General features: G+C 39.2%; 1 protein-coding gene across 3 annotated transcripts; it reads right to left on the bottom strand.

Annotated features, from left to right (window-relative positions):
• Nucleotides 1-24044, bottom strand: LOC106884200 (glutaryl-CoA dehydrogenase, mitochondrial). 3 transcript variants are annotated; one of them, XM_089341667.1, is made up of 12 exons: nt 24028-24044; nt 16570-16694; nt 11271-11309; nt 10529-10666; nt 8195-8318; nt 7360-7469; nt 6935-7064; nt 5107-5329; nt 3572-3675; nt 1528-1653; nt 878-1038; nt 1-224 (listed from the first exon to the last, which is right to left on the bottom strand). In XM_089341667.1, the coding sequence occupies exons 2-12, from the start codon at nt 16679-16681 to the stop codon at nt 160-162; spliced, it is 1332 nt and encodes a 443-aa protein (XP_089197793.1). In that variant the 5' UTR covers nt 16682-16694; nt 24028-24044; the 3' UTR covers nt 1-159. The 3 variants fall into 3 exon arrangements, with proteins under 3 accessions (XP_089197793.1, XP_089197792.1, XP_014790932.1); XM_089341666.1 differs by lacking the exon at nt 24028-24044 and adding an exon at nt 20672-21179; XM_014935446.3 differs by lacking the exon at nt 24028-24044 and having other exon boundaries at nt 16570-16719.
• Nucleotides 24045-24265: the final 221 nt, after the last annotated feature.

The raw sequence follows: 24265 nt of genomic DNA, 5'->3' as shown, positions 1-24265 counted from the left end.
TAATGTAACTATGAAGACTTTTGTCTCTTTATTATTTCTTTTTCTGTTTTTGGTTTCTTTCTCTGTGCACTAAATACAACAGATTAGATAGAATGCAAACAAATTGTGTTTCATTGTCCCACAGTGATATCAGCAGCGGTGGTCATCTAAGGGTGTGGTCTACATGAAGGCCTGCAGTCCAGTGATCGCACGACCCAATATAAGGGCGTGAATATCATGGGTTCCTGAAACAAGAAGAGGGAGAGGTTAAGCAAAGGTTTGAGAAATGGAAAAAACAAACAAGTTTAGAACGTTGCAAAGTAATGAGAATTTTGTGTGAGTGCATCTCTGACCAGCCACAGACGTTCCAGTCATGACCGTCTAGTCGTTCATTATTATCATTATTGCCTACCTCACTCAGACCAGCCCTTTTCCATCAAAGTGTAGTATCAAAAGGACCCCAGATAATAAACACCTCATTTCTATCCTGACACTTTTCTGGGGTTTTTTTTTTATTATCTAAAACAGCATGGTAGCTGCATATACATACATACATACATACATACATACATATATATATATATATATATATATTCAAATAGTATATACTGAAGTAATAGTTGATCTCATGTAAAAGTCGACCTCCTATTTTTGGTCAAAATTGACCCATTTACAGATGAGTGGACTGGTGCAACGTGAAATGAAGTGTTTTGCTCAAGGACACAATGCGCTGCTTGGTCTTTGAATTGAACCCACAATCTAGCGATTGTGAGTGTAACACACTAACCACGTGCGTGTGAATGCTTATATTCCTTGTTTCATATGAAAAGTATTGAGCTTGAAAAAAAAAAACCAGATGTTTGTTGGAACCATAGCAACAATAACAACAACAGTTTACCTTCATATGTGTTGACTGCTTCAAGATTCATGACATGCCGGATGACATGGTATTCGTCACTGATGCCGTTTCCACCCAACATGTCCCTGGCTACACGAGCGATGTCCAGAGCCTTGCCACAGTTGTTGCGTTTAATCAGAGATATCATTTCAGGTGTGACTCTGGAAATAGTTACCATACATTATATATAAATACATACATACATACACAAATCGAAAGATTATATATACATACATATATATATATATATACATATATATATATGGGAGAACTTACGAAAAAAACAACAGACGAGGACAGGTGGTGTAAACAACAAATGGATGTACTAGTTTAACGCTCGGGAATAGAGAAAGTCTTTAACGTTTCGCGCTACGCTCTTCAACTGAAAGGAACACAGAAAGAAATAAGGAGAGAAACAAGGAGAAAAAAAAATATAAATGTAGTGGTCAGCGATCTGTCCTATATATACATACATATATATATAAAACACGTACATATAGTGGAAAGATATATATAAATATATAACACATACCTAGATGGAAAGAGATGTGTGTGTGTGTGTGTGTGCTTGTGAAAAGAAAGAGGCATCATAAAAATAAGAACCACAAGCCAACAGAACTTGGTGCTTTTCAAGAGAACCGTCCACTTACTTTCCTTCGTCTTTCAGTCGACCAACCTGAATGGCAGCCTGAAGTCCAAGGCTGATCTCGGTCAACATGTCAGCCATTTTCTTCTGCATCAACTGGTTCTTGGCCAGTGGAGAGCCAAACTGGATCCTGTTGGTAGGGATAAAGAGATACAACTAAAAACAAAAGTAAAGAAATAGACACAGAAGCACATATACCATCATAATCGTTATTAGCAGCAGATTCTATAACTGGCGCCGACCATGTGACCGAGACAATGGGTTGTTCCACATGGATGAATTTGTTTTATTGGTCCCTAAAAGGCTGAATATCGAAGTTGGTCTTGACAGGAATTGAAACTGGAACATAAAGAATTGGCAAAGATGGTGCTAAGCATTTTGATTCACGCTTCAATGATTCTGCCAGCTTCCCACATCATAAGCTCATATGATATTATATGTAATTATTAAGGTGGCAACCTGGTACGATCATTAGCATGCCAGGCAAAATGCTAAGCAGCATTCTGTCTGTCTTTACATTCCGAGTTCAAATCCCGCCGTAGTCGACTTGGCCCTTCATCCTTTCAGGGTCGATAAAGGTTGATGTAACTGACTAGCACCCTCCCTTAAAATTGCTGGCCTTGTGCCAAAAATTTGAAACCATTTATTATTATTATTATTATTATTATTATTTATTATTAAGGTGGTGAGCTTGCAGAATCGTCAGCATGCCAGGTGAAATGCTGCATTTCGTCTGCCTTTACATTCTGAGTTCAAATTGCACCGTGGGCCAACTTTGCCTTTCATCTTTTTGGGGTCAATAGAATAAGTACCAGTTGAGTGCTGGGGGTCAATGTAACTGACTCACCCCCGACTCTCTGAAATTGCTGGCGTTGTGCTAAAATTTGAAGCCACTATCATATAATTATATGAAATAATTTGTTCATAGAATAATTAGATATAAATTGATAACAAGTTTATTTGTTGAAGAGTGACTGTGTCAGCCAGTTACATTTGATCATCAGCTGTACACACACACGTACACACACTGAGTTGTACAATCATAGCATGTGCCATCTGAAAAACTTTCCAATAACACTTCATATGTGTGTGTGTGTGTGCGCACATTTGTGCTTGCATTCGGTCATTATTGTTGTACATTTTTTAATCGTTAACTATCTTAATGAGACAAATAAACCAGGTGCTTATTAGTTAGTTAATCAGTTGGGTGTCAAAAGTAAACCAAGTATGACAAGGTGATAAGAGACTATTTAGATTATTGTTACACATTTAAGATTAGCAGTCAGATCAGCTGACTGCACCCCCACCCCAACTCAAATGCACCACAGTGCATTCCAATGCACATAATATATAGAACAACACATTCAGTGTTCCTACTGCTGTTGTTTAATCCTAGACCACCCTTCATCCTTCTCCCCCTCCTCCTCCTCATTTAACGTCTATCTTCCATGCTGGCATGGTTGGACAGGCTGACTGAATCCGTCAAATCCAAGGACTACATCATGCTCCAGTGTCGGCTTTGCCATGATTCCTATGGAAGGTGGAACTATTTTTTTGTTTTCTGAAAAAGCAACATTTTGGACTTAGGACACTTTTGCAGAATAGCAATGACACACACAGACACACACACACACGTTCATATACACATGTCAAGAAGTGTCAGCCAGCAGTATCCCAAAGTAGTTATACTGTCTAACATCACAATGTTACAAACAGTAATGTCACACAATTAGTACCTGTAATATAATTGTCTTTAATGTCACAAAACACAGACTACAACAGTGTGACAGTAAAATACATCAGAGCATTGTCAAGTTGAAGACTGTAACATTGCAAATCCACAGACACTGTAACATTACGAAGTCAAAGAGTGTAACATGAAAGTCATAAAGTTGTAAGCTGTGACATCATCAAGTCACAGACTGTAACACCACAATCGCATTCTGTAATGTTACAAAGTCACACAGTGCAATATCACAAAGCAAAGAGATAGGCAGATAGAGAGAGAGAGAGAGAGAGACATTAGAACATGAAAATCCATTTTTCACCTGTCCAGTGTGTATTGTCGTGCTGTTTCAAGACAGAACTCTGCTGCTCCAAGGACTCCCCATCCAATGCCATAACGAGCATTGTTCAAACATCCAAATGGACCCTGGGGAAAGAAAAGAAAAACATTTTTTTTTAAATATTATAAACGTGAATAAATTAATATTTGGTTGAGAGAGTTGACGCCTCGTATTTGCAGATTCTTCAGATTTTTACAGAAATAGAAAAAAATTAAACTCTGCTACCCACAGGGACTCATCACCAGATGCAACAATGACATGGAGTAACTCTCCACATGGTGTAAATGACTGAATGGATTACTAAGCACATGGAGTAAACTGACTACATAGACTGCTCTTCCCATGCACAAATCACATGGTGTACAGACTACATGGACTAAATAACTACAAGTAATATTGACCACATGGAGTAATTTCCCACATGAACTGATGACTAGCAAATTGCCAAAATCAAAGCTGCACTATGCACATGGAGCAACATTCAAGGGCAGCAAGTAACATGTGCCACATGTTATGGTAATTACAATGTCACAAATGGTAACATTGCCATGTCACACTGTAACATCACAATGTCACAGTTTCCTCACTGTATTGCAGAAGATTGACCAGCCTGGCTAAACAAATAACCAGCATTCTTAAATCATTGATCAGCCATTCATGAGAGACAGGACAATTGCACAATCACAGCAATTAAAAAAAAAACAATCAATTAAGCAATTTTGTTTAATTGATTAATTAAGATTGGTAAAGTATGTAGGGTGGGGTGAGGGAGAATTGAGACCAGGACATTCTAAGACCAGGGATTTTCTAAGACAAAAAAAGGAAAACAAAAATGTTCAGGTTTTATCTCGTTAGCCATCATGCCTCTTCTTAATTATTGTTATATTTTTATAATTGTAATTTAGCTTAAGGTCAAGCTTAATCACACAGACATGACACATAGATACCTGGTGGTGGATTAACTCAGAACAACAAGGGCCGTATTTAAATGTTATACAGAAGTAAGTCTGGTTATCTGCTGAGACTGCCATTTACAGCACAATTAATACTAATACTAATAATAATCTTTTCTCCCAAAGGCACAAGGCCTGATAGTTTTCGAGGGGAAATTGCTTACCAGGTAACCACATTACCGATAACATTCCCGAGTGACACCCACTACATTTCCTGGAAATTAGCCATATATAGTATAATATTATATAATATTGATAGACAGACAGACAGTGATAGATAGGTATGTAGATAATATGCACATAGATAGATAGATGGATGGATAGATAGATAGATAGATAGATAGATAAGCTCAGTTTCGGCTGAGTAACATCACTGACAAAGCTTTGACAGCCCAAAGCTGTAGAAGAAGACACTTAATCAGAGTGGGAACAAACAGAATTGTACGGTTACTAAGTGAACTTATTATCCTTCGCAGCCATTGCTGTGTCTCTAAAATAAAAGAAGACATTGCAAATGCAGGTAACGATACTTGTCGTCTGCAATATAACAATATGTCTACTTACTTTGAGACCAGAAACAGCAGGGAGAAGATTGGAGCTCGGCACAACAACATCTTCCATTACGATTTGTCCTGTAATGCTGGCCCTCAGTGAGAATTTGCCCTCAATCTTTGGTGCTGTCAAACCGGGCATACCTTTCTCCAGAATGAAACCTTTAATCTTGTTATTGTGACTCTTTGACTTTGCCCATACAACCATCACGTCTGCAATCGGGGAACTGGTGATCCTGTTGTAGAAAACAAAAGTGTGTGTGTTATGGATAGGTTTTACAATGGAGATAAAAAAACCAAATAAGATCCCTCTCCCTGCTAGACATTAACCTTTTCTGAGGATTCCTTATTGACCCACAAAAAAAATACAGGGACACGAAGGAGCTCATATGTTGTCGTTTGACCTGCTTGAAACAGCAGTCAATTTACAGTCTACTCTCTTAAAGAGAGAAGTAGGACATAATGGTTAATGCAGTCTGGAGTACATTTTACTGAGAGGAAACTGGCTGGAATCCCCTGGATTCATGAATCAGGTTGATCTAGGTAAGTCTAGGATTAGACAACACCAACAACAAAGACCATGAGTTGCAACATCAAAAGAACATTGGGGACAAGACCCCTGACATTTGAAGCTGTCCCAGCCCAGGCCAGGGGCGGGGGGAATTAATGGGGTCAAAAAAACACAATGGATAATGTAGTTTTAAATACTTCCCAAAAGGCAGGGCAATTATAGCTGGACTACCTCTGATTCTAAGCCTGCTCAATCAAGTTGACCATGGGCTAAACAACAACAACAACAAAATCTCAGAGAAAATAAATTTTAAGGAAGGTTCAACAGAGGAAGGATGGGCCACCGACGACATCGAAACCATTTTGTACCGCTTGACAGTGACATGTCAAGAACTTAGGCATGAATAATTAACAAAAATAATTGCCCTCGTTATTCATCTCACTCTCCTCATATACTTATATAGTATACACACACACACAGATAGAGAAATATGCAAGTGAAAATGCATGTGTGTGTGTGTCTCTCTCTCTCTCTCTGTATATATATATATATATATATATATATATATATATATATATATATAATAACTATATCTTTATAATGATGAAACAATAAATATATTTAATGAATAACTGTATGACCCAAAGACCCAAAGTCTTGACATGGTTGTTTGACCCAATAGAAACAGCAACCAAGTCCCCTTCAACCATCATAAAAACAACAATGACATACTGGATAATGTAATGGATATACAAAAAGTTGAAACGGTCATGGTTGGGATGTCTAATCATAGGACTACTCAATGTGAGTTGACCTGGTGTTAAACAATAACATCACTTCCTTCTCCCACAGCAGCAAGTTAGAAAAAACAAGGTATTGCTATTACTGCAGTTAATTAGTTTAATTTGACATTTCTTCATTAATTACTTGTAATTAACAACATTATTAATCACCGGTTACTACTAAAACTGTTGGTCTTTAATTATTACATAAACATCCAGAGCAGCAAGTTGGCAGAATCGTTAGCACGCCAAGCAAAATGCTTAGCAACACTTCGTCTGTCTGTAATGTTCGTGTGCAAAAAAAATGCTTAGTGTTGAAGTAAGAGACAGGAGGAATTAATAGGAGGAAGAGGAGCAGGTGGAGGGTGGGGAGGTGGCTTGTAGCTTGATGATTGGTTGAGAAAAGCAGTGACCATTGTAGAAGCAGCGTGAAATATACATGGATGATACAACGCTCGCATGCGTGTGTGTGTGTAAACATGGGTTAATATAATCAACCGCAAGTTGGATGTCTTTGGAATATATGTAGAAAATATGGTTCAACTAACCAGGATTTGGATCCATTTAGAATATATATATTATCTGAAGGAGAATATCTAGCTACTGTTTCCATTGAAGATGGATCGCTTCCATGATTTGGTTCTGTCAGACCAAAACAACCAATCAGCTCTCCAGTTGCTGGAAAAAAAAAACAAAAGAAAGAAAAGAAGAATATGAAGAAATATCTAAATAACATTGTTGCTGTTAATGAATGATGAAGCTGCACTTAACACACAAAAATTCTGCAGTACATATAACCAAGTGTGGTACCTACTTATAGCTAAGTAGACTGGGCAGTTCAACCTTGAATGTCTTGATCACAGATACAATCTCTTGAAATGATTGTCCAATATTTTATCTGCTTGACCATCTGCACTCCAAAGGCACCATTGTCAATGGATTTCAAAACAAAACAAACATTTCCCAAACTTACCTAACTTTGGTAAATATTTGGCTTTCTGTTCTTCGGTTCCGTATTCATTGATGGGGTGCATCACCAGGGAAGACTGGACACTCATTGCTGAACGGTAACTGCTGTCTACTCTACAATTAGAGAACAATAACAGCATCATCATCAACATCACCACCACCATTACAATCATCAAGAGCAGCAGCATCACTACCATCATTTGATGTCTGCTTTTTTCTATATCATCATGTCTTTGGCGGAGATTTCTTCAAGCTGTATTCTACCCCTTAATGCCCATACTGGTGCTAACCTTTATTTGTTTTACAAATAAACAACTTCATTATTCCAGGTCTTCAAACACTGAACATAAGCAAATACAGGTGTGTCTAGAACCATACCTTGATTCATTAATCTTTATTACACTGCATTTTCTCTAGAATTGTTACTCCTGCCACTGCCCTGTTTCTACAGGGGAGAAAACTCATATAGTGACATGATGCACCTACAATGTGTTAAAGGTTAAAATTACCTCCACCTCTAGAAAGATGTATCATGATTACCAAACAGCAATTGAAAACCCAGTTCCACTTGAAAAAAAGGGAGATAACCTAAGAATTCAATACTTCTCCAGGGTGACCCAAAAGTAGGTTTACAGTCATTCAACTATCACTTTCGCATTCATATATTAACAGTTTAGATCCTAATTATAAAAAGATATGAAACCATTATTCTATGTTAATTTTGTTAAGCTCCCTTTTCAGTTTGTAAGATAGAAATTTAAAGTGCCTACATGATAACTGTAAACCTACTTTTGGGCCACCCTGTATATGTAAACTATGTTAGTTGCGAAGCTACTCACCTTTCCAATTCTCTTGTAATCAAACCATATGCTACAGATGAAACACCAGCACATCCGTAACCTTTGATTGTCGGACCAAGAACACCTAATGATCCCATCTCATTCATTATTTCACGGTCAAAATCTTTTTTTTTTTAAAAGAGAAATGAACAGAACAATAACAAATCGATATCAATCAGTGAAGGACAGTTTTATTACAACATCACAAAGAAGACCAGAACGGACAAAGGTCTTAAAACATCCTTGTGGGTTTTGCTATACGTTTCCATCCTGCTTCACATAACTGGGTTGCTTATCCTGCGTTGATGATATCCCTCTTCACTCCTCTCTAATTTTGTTTGTTATCCATTTGTAAACTCACCTGTTAACTAGGTATTTCCCATGTAAACCAGGTACCTCCCTTGCAAGCCAGTTACCTCACCCTTAAACTAGGTACCTCACCTGTAAATCAGGTGCTACACTTGTAAACTAGGTATTTTTGTGTGTGTGTATGTCTCTGTGTGTGTACGTGTGTGTATATATATATATATATATATATATATATATATATATATATATACAATAGTGTATAAACAATTTCATATTCATACACAAAAGAAGTGACCTTTGACAGAACACCTAACATGCTAGAAAGGGCAGCCAAATCCCAAACCACAGTGTGTATATATATATATATATATATATATATATATATATATCTCGTGGGCATCGGTACCATTTTCCTCTTTCTCCGTTCTTCCATTCTCCGAACTTACCATCTTTCCGACGAAGGGCTACGCCCGAAACGTCATACACTCTCTCTTTCCTTTCCTGAGCGTCCAATAATACTATCCATATCACGTCCTCACTTTGTTGTTTTTTTGTTTCTTTGTTATTGTTTTTTTGAACTATATATATATGTATGTATGTATGTATAGATACATCAAAGAATTAAGAAAATATTAAGCAAAAGTTAACTAAATGCTTTATAATTTGATACAACAATGGTTGGGTCACCATGACCCAATCATTGTTATATCAGGTCAAGTACAATCAATTGTTCCACTTACATCAAGTGATACTGAAAGAGAACAAATGAAGGCAACATGTTGTGTTGCTATTGTCGAAATTGTAAAGAAAACCTTTCCTTTGATTAATGAAGCGTGACATAGATTTACTGTGTCTGTGAACTTGACGACTGTAAGTGTATGTGTGTCTCTGTGTGTTCTAATTAGAACATGTGTGTGTGTGTGTGTGTGTGGTTGTTGAGTCGTGTGAATATGTTGAGGTTTATGTACGTTTTATGTTTCAGGGGGAAATGGTGTGATGGCTGTTGAAGTGTAGATTTATTAAAAAAGGAAGAATGGGATAATATTTCGCTTCCATTCCTTTTGTTAGTTTCTGAAAACTATTTTAAAGAAGAGAAATGGTGTGATTCATCAAATAAATGAATGTTTGTTTCTTTTGGTGGGGAGGCACAGGAGCTACTTGTGTAAGGGAGGTCACTCTGATGTTATTACTAGATCTGGTGCAAAGAGGCAAGAGAACATTATGGAGAGCTGAAGAGGCAGAGGACCCCAGCTATTTGAAGTCCAGTGATGGTGTGGAGAGCCATGTCTTATACAGGTATTGGACCTCTCTGTCCACAGGGCCACAGGCAATGAAGTAGTTTAATAAACTATTTTGGAGTACTTCATGCTTCCACCAACCAACAGAATATTTGGTAATGTGGAATCTCTGTTCCAACAAGAGGAAATCCATAATCCAACCAAAAGTATGGCACCAAGAGGCGGAAGAAGAAAGATGAAGGATGAAGAACTTGATTCTGAAGGAGCTTGGTTCAAACAGAGTCTCTCCAAAAAGAAGACCCCATGATTAGACCAACGGAAAAATGGACTTTTCTGTATCACCTTGCTGCTGTTATTGGTGCATGGCACACTCCGTACACCCACAAATTTGCACAACTGAGACAGGATGGAGGACTGGCTATGTGGGGGTCTAGTGGAGGGAAACTAGTGGAGAGAATTTGGAACACAAGCTGTTGGAATTTAAAACAGCATCCACTCAGAGAGAGAGAGAGAGAGAGAGAGAGAGAGTCAAGAGAAACAGGCATTTGTTGGTTATGGAACAGGAGCAAAAAAAATTGAATTGGAAGTCAGGAGAAGATGAGCTGTGGTTTGGCCAGGACCACAGCTGACCTGCCAACAGGAGTTAGGGGTTGAGGGTCAAAACGTCAGATGAATACTGGACATTGTCTAATGACAATAACATTTCCTTGTCAAAGATACTGAAAGGAAAGTATTTTTTAAATGGAATTACTCTTCCTAAATAAAATATGAACTTCTTATGACTTACCTTCATGCCTGTTAGCCAGTAATATACGGGGCATAAGTTTTTCTTGACAATAATCCCGAAATTGGTCACGGATCAGAATTTCTTCTTCTGTCAGTTGACTTTCCAAATTAAGGGCATCTTGCCAGTTAAAGGTGGGACCTGCACAGAGGATACACAAACAAACACTGAGGTACATGAAAGCATACACACATTCAGATATATAATATACATACAGACACATCATACATCTGGTCCCCAAGAGACTGTTTTACAACAAACTGGTGGAGAAGCATATGCAAAGAGGAGTGAAAAAGTACTTCAAGGATATCTTCAAAGCGTCACTGAACTGCTTTGAGATCAACTGTGACACCTGGGAGGCACAAGCATAAGATTGTCCCCTGCATGGGTTGTTGCCAGAGCCACCTGACTGGCTCCCTGTGTCGGTGGCACATAAAAAGCACCATCCGAACATGGTGGATGCCAGCCCTCCTGTGCTAGTGGCACATAAAAAGCACCATCTGAACGTGACTGATGCCAGTGCCACCTGACTGGCTCCTGTGCCAGTGGCACATAAAAAGCACCCACTACATTTTCAGAGTGGTTGGCCTTAGGAAGCGCATCCAGCTGTAGAAAACATTGCCAGATCAGACTGGAGCCTGGTGCAGCCTCCTGGCCTGCCAGTCCCCCATCAAACCGTCCAACCCATGCCAGCATGGAAAATGGACGTTAACCGATGATGATGATGATGATGAAACACACTTACCTTTACTTTCTTTGGGTTCTGTCTTTTTCTCTGAGGCAGCTTTTAAGGGCCAACGTTAAGGAAGTACAACAAAAGCATCTTACGTATGTAATGGAGATGGGTCCATGATAATTAATCTGTGGGTTCAATTCTCAGACGAGGCAGCACATTCTACCCTGAAGCAAGAGACTTCATTTCATATTATTTCAGTCTACTCAGCTGAAATGACTACCAGCAGTAAATGGAGTTTACCCTTGCAATGGACTAGTGTCCTATCCAGGGGGAGTCTGGAATTGTCAGTCTTTTATCAATCCCAGAAACCAAGACAAGCTCTGGCCTAATGAGTCTCAAGACTTGAGACAGACTTTATGATATATGTGTGTCTGTGTACACATGCTTGATGTGATGTGTGTGTGTGTGTGTGTGCGGTTTCAATTTGCGAGGCAATCTCTTGGACCTTGGCTTAGCTGGCAAAAACTTCGAAGTCACTATCAACACTCTCTACCAAACATATTGAGCAATTCTTCAATTTAATGTAAAACTGCTTTTATTATAAGATAAAAGCAAACATTGACAGGCGTGGCTGTGTGGTAAGAAGCTTGCTTCCCAACCACATGGCTCCAGGTTCAGTCCCACTGTGTGACACCTTGGGCAAGTGTCTTCTGCTATAGCTTTCAGCCAACCAAAGCTTTGTGGGTGGGTTTGGTAGACAGAAACTGAAAGAAGCCCATTTTATATGTGTGCGTGTGTGTGTGTGTGAGTGTCCGTGTGCGTGTGTCTGTGTCCTCGTAACTTAATGGTTCGACAAAGGTGACCGATAGAATAAGTACCGGGTTTAAAGAAATAAGTATTGGAGTCATTTTGTTCAACTAACAACTTTTCAGAGTGGTGCCCCAGCATGGCCACAGTCCAATCACTGAAACATAAAAGGATTTATATATATATATATATATATATATACGCGCACACAAAAGGTTTTAATGCCCAACTGTTGCAACAGAAAGGTTATCAACAATCTTCACCAGCTAAGAAGGGGGTGAGTTGGGGGGGGGGGTATAAGAAAATTACATAAGAACTACAAAAGTTCCAGACAAACAGACAGATACACAACTCCCCCAGACACACACACACACACACACACACACAAACTGACTGCTTCACACAAACATTATTGCTTTGCCACATAAACAACTTCATATTGTGTTTTTGTTTGTTTGTTTTGTTTTTTGTAGCTTTCTTTCTTCTTTGTATCTTTCTTAACAGTGCCTGACCTCTAAATCTAGGCTAGAGATGGAATGGTATGGAGAGGAGGGAGAGAGAGAGAGAGAGAGAGAGAGAGAGAGAGAGGCGGTAGGAATGTGGAGGGAGAGAAGAAAAGAAATCTATGAATGAACAACAAAAACTTAGATGCAAAAAAAGTAAAAAAAAAAAAAAAAGGAAGGAAATTGAATCCTGACAGGATATTGTTTTGCAAAGTCAGACACTTTGAGATTAATGGTGCACTCAGTGTTAAGCCGACTTGCTTAATTATATGATAGAATAAGTACTAGGCTTACAAAGTATAAGTCCTGGGGTCAGTTAGTTTAACTAAAGGCAGTGCTCCAGCATGGCTGCAGTCAAATGACAGAAACAAGTAAAAGAATAAAAGAATCTAAATATGCTGCCAGAACAGAAATGGTTGTCAGTTATGTCTGGTGTAACTATTCATGAAAGATGTGATTTTTCTCCATTCTTGTTCATGTAATATACATATATATATATATATATATATATATATATATATAGATAGATAGATAGATAGATAGATAGATAGATAGATAGATAGATTCAAATGGAAAGAAAGAGACAGAGAGAGTGAGGAGAACAGACAGATAAATTGATAAGATTTTATAAAAATATAAACACACATGTATATATGCACGCACACACACACACACACAAAAAAACACAGAAGCATTAACAAGATAGAATCTTCAGAAGCGTATTTCTAAATGTGTGTGTGTTGCTGTGAATGTTATTTAGCCCTAGGTCAACCTTGATGAAGCTAGACTTATGATCAAACCTGTTCCCACCATGCCCATCCTAAATTATTCTTCTGGGATATAGTCTACCTTATTAAACTATGTCCTTCCATTTCCTAAGATGATTTGATTTGATTTGAAAATTTAGCTGTTATTTCTAGCAAGTAGAATGACTACATTGAAATTCTGTGCTGTCAAGAATCTTGCTTGGCACTACTCACTGTTGAGGTATTTTAACAACTTCTCTAGCCAAGAGTTTATTTGATGATGATGATGCTGGTGATAATGATGATAGTGAATATGATGATGGTGATGATAATAGTAGTGGTGATGATGATGGTCGTAGTAATGATAATGATGTTAATGGTTATGGTGGTGGTAATGATGATGATGACAGTGCTAATGGGACGATGATGATCTTAATTAATCATATGCATCATCATTATCATTGTTTTACACCTGTTTATTATTCCATGCTGGGATGGGGTCCCATAGATTTCTTAAAGCCAGGTTTTAATGACCAGATAGCTTAACCCTCATGCCAATCCCCTTATGACATACAGGGAGGGTACAAGGCACCGATTCGAATACGGAGAAGCAAAGGCTCAGATTTTGATGCCCCACACATGATGCCACCAGTGAGGAAACTGGAGTTTATCTGAAGGGCCACTGATGCCAGCAGAATCCTCAGGAAGAAATACTTCTCTTCTCATCGGTCATCAACAAATATGACTCAGAATATGGAATTACAGCTCATACACCTAAAGCACCATGACATTTGCTATATATATGTATATATATATATACACGTGTGTGTGTGTGTGTGTGTGTGTGTGTGTATATATATATATATATATGTGTGTGTGTGTGTGTGTGTGTGTGTGTGTGTGTATATATATATATATATATGTGTGTGTGTGTGTGTGTGTGTATATAATCAATTGCCATATCGCGGGTCACCTATTGCGCCCTCAGTACATCATGGGTTTCTGCAGTTGATAAGTATTTTCATGCCTAAAAATTAATAAATGAAAATACAGTACCATAGATGAGTAAACAAAGAATCGCAGAGGCGAGTATGGGGTGGTGTTTGACATTTATAATAAAATATATCCAGGCTATATTTATTATATAATAAAACTGTATTATATAAAGCCATTATATAATAAAATAACATCATTTAAATTCCTTTAAGTGATATCCTTACATTGCATAAATTTTTCCTGAAATAGAGTGTCTTCGCATAAATGAATTACATAAACTGTTATTTTGGCCTCAGGTCAAGTGACTGATGATAAACATATTCCAGTTATGGCAATCTCACCTTTTCAGGGATGTCGAGAACTACATTATCTAACGTCTTTTTTTAATTTTATTCTATTCATTCAAGGTAGGTTTGCTTTGAGGAAATTTGGCTGCTATTTCTAGCAGGATTTTTAACCCAGATTGCAACCCCCAAGATTTGGGCGTTACAAGAAAACAATATCAAATTTTGCCCTTATAAAATCAGTTGGACATTGCCTTTTTTTTTATCTTGCAACCAGAGCAGTTTCCAAAATATCTTTCTGAGCAGATGGGGTGGTCATGGCTGGAAAGCCTTTGATAATAGATTTGCTGCTTCCGTGTAAACCCCAGTGCTAAACAAGTACACATTGGTAAAGTGTTTTTAGGGAGTACAATGTTTATAAATAACAGGCAGGGTGATCACAAATGGAACGCCTTTGATTATAGTTCTGCTGAATGAAGGGAGATCTGGTAATAAACAACACCCCAAGGTACCTTTGTATTAATATTGTTATTGCTTAATGCGGCGAGCTGGCAAAATCATTAGCACGCCGGACGAAATGCTTCGCCACATTTTGTCCATCTTTACTGTCGGAGTTCAAATTCCACCGAAGTCGACTTTAACTTTCATCGTTTCGGGGGTCGATAAAATAAGTACCAGTTGAGCACTAGTATCGATATAATCGACTTATCCCACCCCGTCTCCTAAATTGCTGGCCTTGTGCCAAAATTTGAAATCATTATTATTGTTGTTAGGCCGTTTGTTGTCAAGGCAGGTAACTCTACTTGCCTGAGGAACCAGTTCTACGACTCGGACAACTGCTGCCCTTGAGAAAACAATGCCTCTTCACTCGGTTCCGTTTCCCGCCGCCATCACCTCCACATTTGCCCTTCTAAGATCTCAACCATAGACCGATGGTGTCACTGGTTATACAATAGAAAATATATACAAACCACTCGACGGTTCTTCACTGTTTGTTTATAAACATAGAGGATATGTAAACACTTTACACACTAAATATAACGTTAAAAACCCATATCTGAAGGTTGGTTACGGGAAACTCAAGAGTAACAGTTTGAAAAGTTTTTACAGCTTCAATAAAAACCCCCATATCTAACTCTTATGTATCCAAAAACTATTTTCTCCCATGTTTTGCATTTATATGTTCACACACACACACACACACTGGGGCACCTTGGCCATCCAGACTGTAACAGTGGACGGGTATCTACGAGTCGTGATCTAGATGCGGCCCTTTAGAGTGTAAGGAGTTTAAGGACCAAAACACTTGCAAAAGGGGGAAGCTTCTTCTGCGGTTCAGTTCCCCACAGGGTTCTCTACTAAATACTATGGGTGCGTGTGTGTCAGTACGCAATACAGGATGACCGAGTGTTTATATAAGCATAAAAAAGAAAACGAAGAACTCTTAATAAAGGACTCAATACTCACTCCATGTGTTACGGCATTAAGCCAGGTATTAATTTTTATAATGCAATCGATAGTGACTTCGAAGTATTGCTGGGTCTGTGGTTTATTTAAACTGTCAGTAGGAATATAAAAAAAACATCACATATCCAGTGAAACCTCGAAGTCACTGGATTCATTCATAACAAATATAACATACGCATATAATATACACGTGTACATGCACACATATACACCCATGTGAGTATCTAATTCTATAGATGGTACACAAGTAAATTATATACACTCAAGATGTATATCATATCATATTTATATAACATATACACACATGTGTGTGTTTTTAGTTCTATAGATGATATAAATATAGATTATACACATAAAGATGTAGATATTTATATGATATATACACAAGTATGTGTTTAATTCTATAGATGATACATACATCGGAGGTGTGTGAGTAAATATATTTATATAATATATAGATGCGAGTGAGAGGTGAGAGAAACGGACACGAAACAAGAAAGAATGTAAACAGAATAAAAACTAAACAATCAGAGATAAAATAAGAAAATCAAAACGAAAAGGATACGCATGGAAGAGGATAGAAGCCTGCAAGCGCCGCTGTGTTGCAGATGAGGGCCATTTCTCAGGGTTTGCTGCAAAGACAGCAGAGCTGTGTTTAGAACACGGATCAAAGCCATTGATTCAAAGCCTCTGAAGAGAAGTAGAAGAAAAAGGCAATTAACAACAGTTGCAGCCACTGAGCATGCGCCGGCGAGGCTAAGGAGGAGGTGATGACGTCTAAGGAAGGCGCCGTGACATTTGTTATGAAACTGCGTTGTTCCTGGTCGTCGTCGTAGTGGTGGTGGCGGTGGTTATTTTTGTTGTTGTTGTTTAGCCTCAGGTCAGCCCCGATCGCGTAGACTAATGACCGAAGACGTTCCACTTGTGACCATCACGAGCATACCTATACAATGGTGGCTCGCTCCACCGATTTTGTTTCCTCATAACTTTCAGATAAATGGCTATTTTTTTTTTCTCCATAGATATCTTTCAGATAATGTAGAATACGATTATAACGGAATTTAATGCGAAGAAATGAAATAAAATTAAATTAAAATAAAACAAATAATCGGAGGACATAATTTTTCAAAATTTCAAGTTTCGTTTTGAAGAAAAATGTGATGTGTACCAGTGTGTACGTGTGCGCCTCAAGCAATTGGGTTTTTTTTTGGGGGGGGGGGTTCCATTTTAAATTCTATTATACTTGTAATTCTTTCAATTCTATTGTACCTGTAATCTACACCATCTGAAAAGTATTTGTGGAAATTTTTAATAAAAACTTATCCATTATTCTATAAGTTATGAGGAAACAAAGTCGGTGGTGGGGTTCTTGTATGGGTATGCCACCATCTCGTAATTTTCCTTTCCCCGATAGTGTATCATGGACTAAATTATCCAAAATTAGTAGGGTGTAATTCAAAGGGCAATTTGGCTGTTGCTTTTAGCAAATCGAGTGACCACTTACAAGCGCCCTTATTGGCATGAGACCAGGCTGTTTATCAGCAAAGAGTTATATTCCATATTAAGAGATGGTGTTAAAGCAATACTGTGTAATTTAGCAACGGAATTTGCAGCTTCCTTTTTGAGTTCGAATCCAGTCGGTCTCGATTTTTATCTTTCATACATGTGGACGTCAATAAAATGTATACCATTTTAGTTAGGTCATAATTATCTTTTACTAAATAATTCCATTTCATCTCGGCTGCTAAAAAAAAAAAAAAAAAAAAAAAAAGAAAGAAAGAAAGAAAAAGAAACTAGCTTTAGATAGGCGCAGGTGTGGCTATGTGGTGAGCAGTTCGCTTCCCAACCACATGGTTCAGAGTTCAGTCCCACTCTGTGCTACCTGGAACAAGTGTCTTCTACTGTAGCCTCAGGCCGACCAAAACGTTGCGAGTGTGTTTGGTAAATGGAAACTGAAAGAAGCTCATTGTATATATAAATGGGGAGATGTCTTTGTGCCTGATTGCTCCACCGCCGCCACTGCTCACAACCCGTGTTGGTGTGTTTACGTCTCCGTAACTTAGCAGTTCGGCAAAGGAAACCGATAGAATAAGTACCAGGCTTAAAAAGAAAAAAAAAATGTGCTGGGGTCGATTCGTTCGCCAAAAATCTTCTTCAAGGTGGTGCCCCAACATGGCCACAGTCCAATGTCTGAAACAAGTAAATGGCAAAAGATATCACTTTCTGGGTGGGGAACTTCTGGATCTGATGTTGTAACTGTTGACCTCTGGGAGCAATGTAGCTTGGTCATTCAAGTATGCCTTCCATCTCATGTGCCTTATTAGGTCAATGATTTTCTCGAGTAGCATCCGCGTGCAATCCTCGTGTAGAGTTCGTTTGATGGCATGGGTATATTGAGTAACCAAGATCGCATGACTCCATGTCCGTAAGAGATTCTGTTGTGACTATGTATATGCGCACAACCGGTGGCGCAGCCATAAAACAGAAACCACGTGATGGCCTATTACTGTACACTCTGCGACTGGGGAGCGTGAAGAATCGGTCAGCTGTCTGTTTTTGGACAGAAATATCTTATGTAAGTCGCTAGTTAGTTATGGCCGGTCAGAAAATGACCATTGGCTTCACGTCTATTATTGCACTTGACAATATGAGCGACTCATCGGACCTGCTGGCTGGAGACACAAATAAAGCTAAAAAAATGGAGGTAAAAATACTATTTTGCTCAGCTTGATAGTTAAGAAAAACAAAAATAAACGAAAACCGTGAAAGGCTAACAAAGCGAAAACGATTTCTGGGAGAGCCGGAGTAATTCCCCCTTGAACGAAACTTAGTTACCATTCCTACGAAGTACCACTAAAATGTATCTTGTAAATTCTTAGTCAATTTATACTGAACCATTAAGTTGTGGGTGCGTAAATCGTCCGGTAAGGCGGCGAGCTGGCAAAATCGTTAACACGCTGGGTAAAATGCATAACAGCACTTCGTCTGTCGCTACGTTCTGAGTTCAAATTCTGCCAAGGTCGATTTTGCTTTTCATCCTTTCGGGGTCGATAAATTAAGTACTAGAGAAACATTGGGGTCGATGCCATCGACTAGTCCCTCCCCCCTCAACATTTCAGGTCCTGCCGAGTTCTCTTGCAGCAAGCGCTGTCCGTCTCACAGGTCTGTTTGCTTAGGAGCTGTGCAAGAGTTTTTCGCACATTCCATGCGCCAATGGTGAGTGATGTCACCAGTTTCGTCTTTCTATTTCGACCACATGGTTGCGACCTCCGCTTGGCGCAGGATGCAGGCCAGGGTGAGATGAAGAGGTCCATGATTAGGGCACCTTTTCTAGCCCCTTCCTCAGGCCATGGAGATGCGCAGAACAATCCTAGAGAGGGGAAATCCCCAGACATCCATGAGAATGCCGAACTCCACTGCTGCTTCAGTAACAGGGAGCAACCCTATGTCCTTGTCCGCCTGGGTGCAGTCTATGATTACAGCTTCCTGTGCATCCATACCTGCTGCTTTGTCATTTGCTTATCGCTCCAGGATTTCAACGAAGTCAAGACGACTAGAGATAAGTTGGGATGCAATGGATAGCCGAAGCTTCCTTTGTGTTTCGCCGTACCCTGCTCCCCACCCCCGCAACGCTTGCTGGTCCGCCTTCCTGCACGCTGAATCTATCTTGTGCTTTTCTCTGCGTAGTCCACCGGGTCCAGTTCTCACATGCATCACCGAGGGTTGAAAGCCGTCGTCTATCCTCACCATGGTTTAGCCGGCCTGTGGAAGCCGTCGCACGGGGTGTGGCTGCTGTTGTATGCACACAGTTTCGAAGAGCCACAGAAGGGAGCTAGGTGTCAGGTGAGGACCAAAGCGGACGAACTATCCAAAGAGCAGCAGATGGTCCCTCATCAGAGGTATTATCCCACCCAAACGTCTATACACACATGCACGCACGCACACACACGCACATACATACATACATACATACATACATAAACAGACAGAAATAGGGAAGTAGATAGACAAGCAAACAGACAGACAAGACAGATAGCTATCTATCTAGCTAGCTAGCTAGATAGATAGATAGAAAAAGAGAAATAAAATGCGTGTCTGAAGGTGTCGATGACAGATTCAAATAGGAAATCCAGAGAGAGAGAGAGAGAGAGAGAGAGAGGAGTGAGAGAAAATGAGTGATGGAGACTGACAGACATAGACTGCAACATAAACACACAGACACACACGCACACACAGGCCCAGGCACATTATACACTTGAAACCAAAAGCTTCCTGTCGTGTTATAAAAATAGTGATGTATGCAGTATATCGAACATCGAATGAAGAATAAATATTTTGGTATCCAAAAAACTTGTTAAAAAAGCTCAAACGTTTAACAGCAAAACTTATTTTTATTAAAATACTCACCATTCTGTTGCAGGGTGTCGAACATCGAATGACCAGACATTTTGAGCAAAAAACATTTTTTATTAAAATACTCTCAATGTTCATCGAATGAAGAATAAATGTTGCTTTATTACAAAAATTATTTGAAATGTTGAGACAATTTAAAGCAAGGCATTTTTTTTTTATTAAAATACTCACCACGTTCATCAAATGAAGAATAAATTGAAAAGATGCTCAAACATTTTGAAAGTAACAAACTAAACTCTTATTAAAATACTCACCATATTTATAATTATATTCTGTTGATATACGCATGAATTATTTATTAAATGATAATCGTTTCGCGTTTATCATTTTGTTTGTTATTTAACGTTATTGTTATTTCTCTTTTACTGTCACAGAATTATTTAGGATAAATTATTCTGCGGAAATGTATGGAGAGTGAGGAATACTTCTGGTTGGGCCCCCCCAGGTTTCCTGTACTGGAATCGCCTGGCTAAAAGTTCATACGGTTACAGTGACACTACCGTACACCTTGTAACTATGTTATGCTACCAACCAGCATGTTACACCGGGTGTTTAAGAACTTAAAGGGGCATAAAGTATCCCCACAAACACCAAAAACAAGGTGAAGATGACTGCCACTTCACTCTAGTCCTCAGGTGTCTGGGTACGTCCCCTGACGCACACATTCCCTAGCCTCTAATCACCGCGAAAGGTTGAAAGAGACTGAAGAGTTTTGAAACGAAAATCTCTGAGAAACGTTATCGCCATTATGACGTCATAATCACAAAACCAGGAAAAAAGTTTTACTTTGGACAAAACGAAAGACGCTAAAATCTCACACACACACACAAATATACGCGCGCGTACACGCATACACATACACACGCACATACACACACACATATATGTGTATACACACACACACACACACATATATATATATATATATATATATATGGGCACAGAAGCTACCATGCCTATATGCTATATATATCATCACGGTATATCTTAAGACACTATATAAAGAAATCTATTGGCAGGATAACCCTGAGTCCAAAGAAATCAAGAAACCCACGGTATGGTAGAAGCCATAGCCACTCATAGTATAAAAAAGCGTGCTGCTGGAATGTCCCTCATATGTAAACATAATAGACTTGACATAGTGATTTGGGATAAAGAAGAGGAACTATGTACAGTTGTGGAACTCAACTGCTCAACGGATGTAAATATAATGCTAAAGATCAGTGAAGAAGGAAATGCCCCACCACCCTCCTCCAGAATTCCGGGCCTTGTGCCTAGAGTAGAAAAGAAAAGAAAATTCATTGATAAATGTCTGAACGGGGGTGGAGAGGGGGAAGAAGAGTAGCAAAGATAAATAACGGAATAAAGGAATAAGTGAATAGACAAACTGGAGTGAATAGAATCAATTGAATGAGAGAAGCAGCATTAAAGAATCAGTGAATGTGTTTTTATTGATAGTTGCTGATAAATAGATGATAAGCGGATGATAAGGCAAATCGATGAATAAAGGAGGAAATGATTATTTAAATACGGACTGAATGGGAATTATGTAGGCCAAGGTTATATCTGGAGTAGATCCTGGGAAATAGATTAGGAGTAGGTTCGGAGTAGGGGGTTAGAAAAGTAAAGTAAAATGTTCAAAGGACTCGAATATGTCAGAGAGGCTTGTTACCATTTTCTGGTTAAGATGAATGGTTGAAAAGTTGACGGTGGTTGCCCTATTCTTGAAATATGTCTGGAATAATGGCCAGAGCTGTCCTTTATTCCAGGTACCTGGTTTGTTTGTGGTCAATGTGAGTTAGCAGTTTGAAGGCAGTGAGCTGGCGGAACCGTTAGCACGCCAAGGAAAATGCTGAGCGGCATTTCATCCGTCTTTTCGTTCTGAGTTCAAATTCCGCCGAGGTCAACTTTGCCTTTCGTCTTTTTGGGGTCGATAAAATAATTACCAGTTGCATACTGGGGTCGATGTAATCGACCGCCTCCCTCCCCGAAATTGCTGGCCTTGTTCCAGAATTTGAAAACAATATGAGTTAGCAGTAATTTACAGTTTACACATAGGACCAGAGTACAAATATCTCTTTCTGTATCGTCTGCTACAATTCAATGCTATTTCGTTCCCGTAGTACATCATTCGTGGCAGTTTACAGTGGCGGATGCAGGGGTGTTTCCCTAGTTGCCCAGGCAACACCCTTTCTAGCCGAGCCAACACTAAATATAATGAAATTGTTATTTTATTTCCAGCAGTTTCAAACCATTACCCTTGGCATATGCAGATGCTCTGCTACAACAAAGAATACATAAAAATGGGTCCATTTGCTATGAATTTCGATTCCCACCTTATAGAGTATTTAAAAAAAAAACTTTTAGGCAACAACCCCACAAAAGATCACGATCCCGACCCCTGGTTTATGACTCGAGTCTTAATATGTATTGGTGGTGGTGGTGGACATCAATAGCTCCTCCTTACAATATCAACTTCTTACTAGATAGAATGCTGCACGTGTTAATTCGATGTAGTTTTCAGTTGCCTCAAGTCGGTGACCGTTTGGAGGTCAACACGTGCCTCCTGGGGTGGGAATTGCTTTTACGATAAAGTGGGTGGCTGGTCTGTTTATATGCCGCCGGAGTTTCACTCTGAATAGGAGGCGTGAGGTGGGTGTGGGGGTGTGAGACAGAAGGAAAGAAATGGATTAGGCTGGGGTCGGTGGGGATGTGTGTGTTTATGAGCGAAACATCTAAGCTCCACGCGACTCCGGCAGAAGATAATGGCGAACTTCTGCTGACTCTTTCGCCCCAACTTTCTCTCACTCTTTCCACGTTCCAGTTCACCTGCAACGGACCGGCGTCCCATCCAAGTGGGGAACCTGTACGCCAATGAAACAGGACCTTGTGAGTCGGGCATGGCCCGAGAAGAAACAAATAACAACACTAATAATGGTTATCTTTCGGGAAAGTGAAAGGATTTGTTCATCAATTTCCGTAAAAAAATTTTCTTTTTTTTTTTTTTCGTTGAATCGCTTATGTTTATGTATTTTTGGGGTATGTATTATACGTTTATGCGTTTTGTATGTATATTTGAAGGTGCGTGGTTCAGTGGTTAGAGCATCAGGCTCAATCATGACATAATGAGTTCGAGATTCCCGAACCGAGCTGTAGAAATGAGTTGCGACGTCACTGGTGCCAAGCTGTATCGTCCCCTTTGCCTTTCCGCAGTGGCGTGGGGAGGGAAGACCGGTATGCATGGGTGACTGCTGGTCTTCCATAATACAACCCTGCCCGGATTTGTGCCTCGGCGGGAAACTTTCTAGATGCACCCCATGATCATTCGTGACCGAAGGGGGATGGGGGGGTCTTTACCTCTATGCATATTTGAGTATTATACCAGACCCATCTCGAAATATTTGATAGCTAGCATACTTAAAGATTACTTGTTTAGGATGTTCACCATCTTACCGTAAAATACTTTGTAGTTGACAAACGGCGCTCATGTGGTTCTATAGTTTATTTCTCATACACAGCGCGATAACCTCTTAATATCTTCTGATTGATATCAAGATCTACAACTTCAAAATAAATGGTAACGATCAGTTCGGAAGAATGAGCGACTTACATTCTAATCTATTGATCAAGTTTGTGAATTCTAAAGTTAATGGTCGAGTCAGCACAAGCGTTGGTTCCACAATGACCAGAGAATAACTGAAGTGTCTGCGAGCAGTATTTAAATTCCGTCCATCAAGTTGCACTGGAAACAAACAAACAGGGGATATTGGCAGAGGTAAAGAATACGTACACCACCCGTTTTCGGCGTAACAAAAACCGTAACCAGCGGGTGTACGTATTCTTTACTT

This window comes from Octopus bimaculoides, chromosome 25 (assembly GCF_046866305.1).
Source record: "Octopus bimaculoides isolate indiv1 chromosome 25, ASM4686630v1, whole genome shotgun sequence".
NCBI classification, from domain to species: Eukaryota; Metazoa; Mollusca; class Cephalopoda; order Octopoda; family Octopodidae; genus Octopus; species Octopus bimaculoides.
Note: the sequence above shows the minus strand (reverse complement) of the source record. Positions and strands in the feature narration are given on the sequence as shown.

Coding starts and splice junctions, on each gene's coding strand:
- LOC106884200 (XM_089341667.1), bottom strand. CDS start 16,681: ATGGCTTTGATCCGTGTTCTAAACACAGCTCTGCTGTCTTTGCAGCAA. Junction 1,039..1,527: donor CGACTGAAAGACGAAGGAAA/GTAAGTGGACGG, acceptor AACTATTTCCAG/AGTCACACCTGAAATGATAT. Junction 225..877: donor AGCAGTCAACACATATGAAG/GTAAACTGTTGT, acceptor TTCTTGTTTCAG/GAACCCATGATATTCACGCC.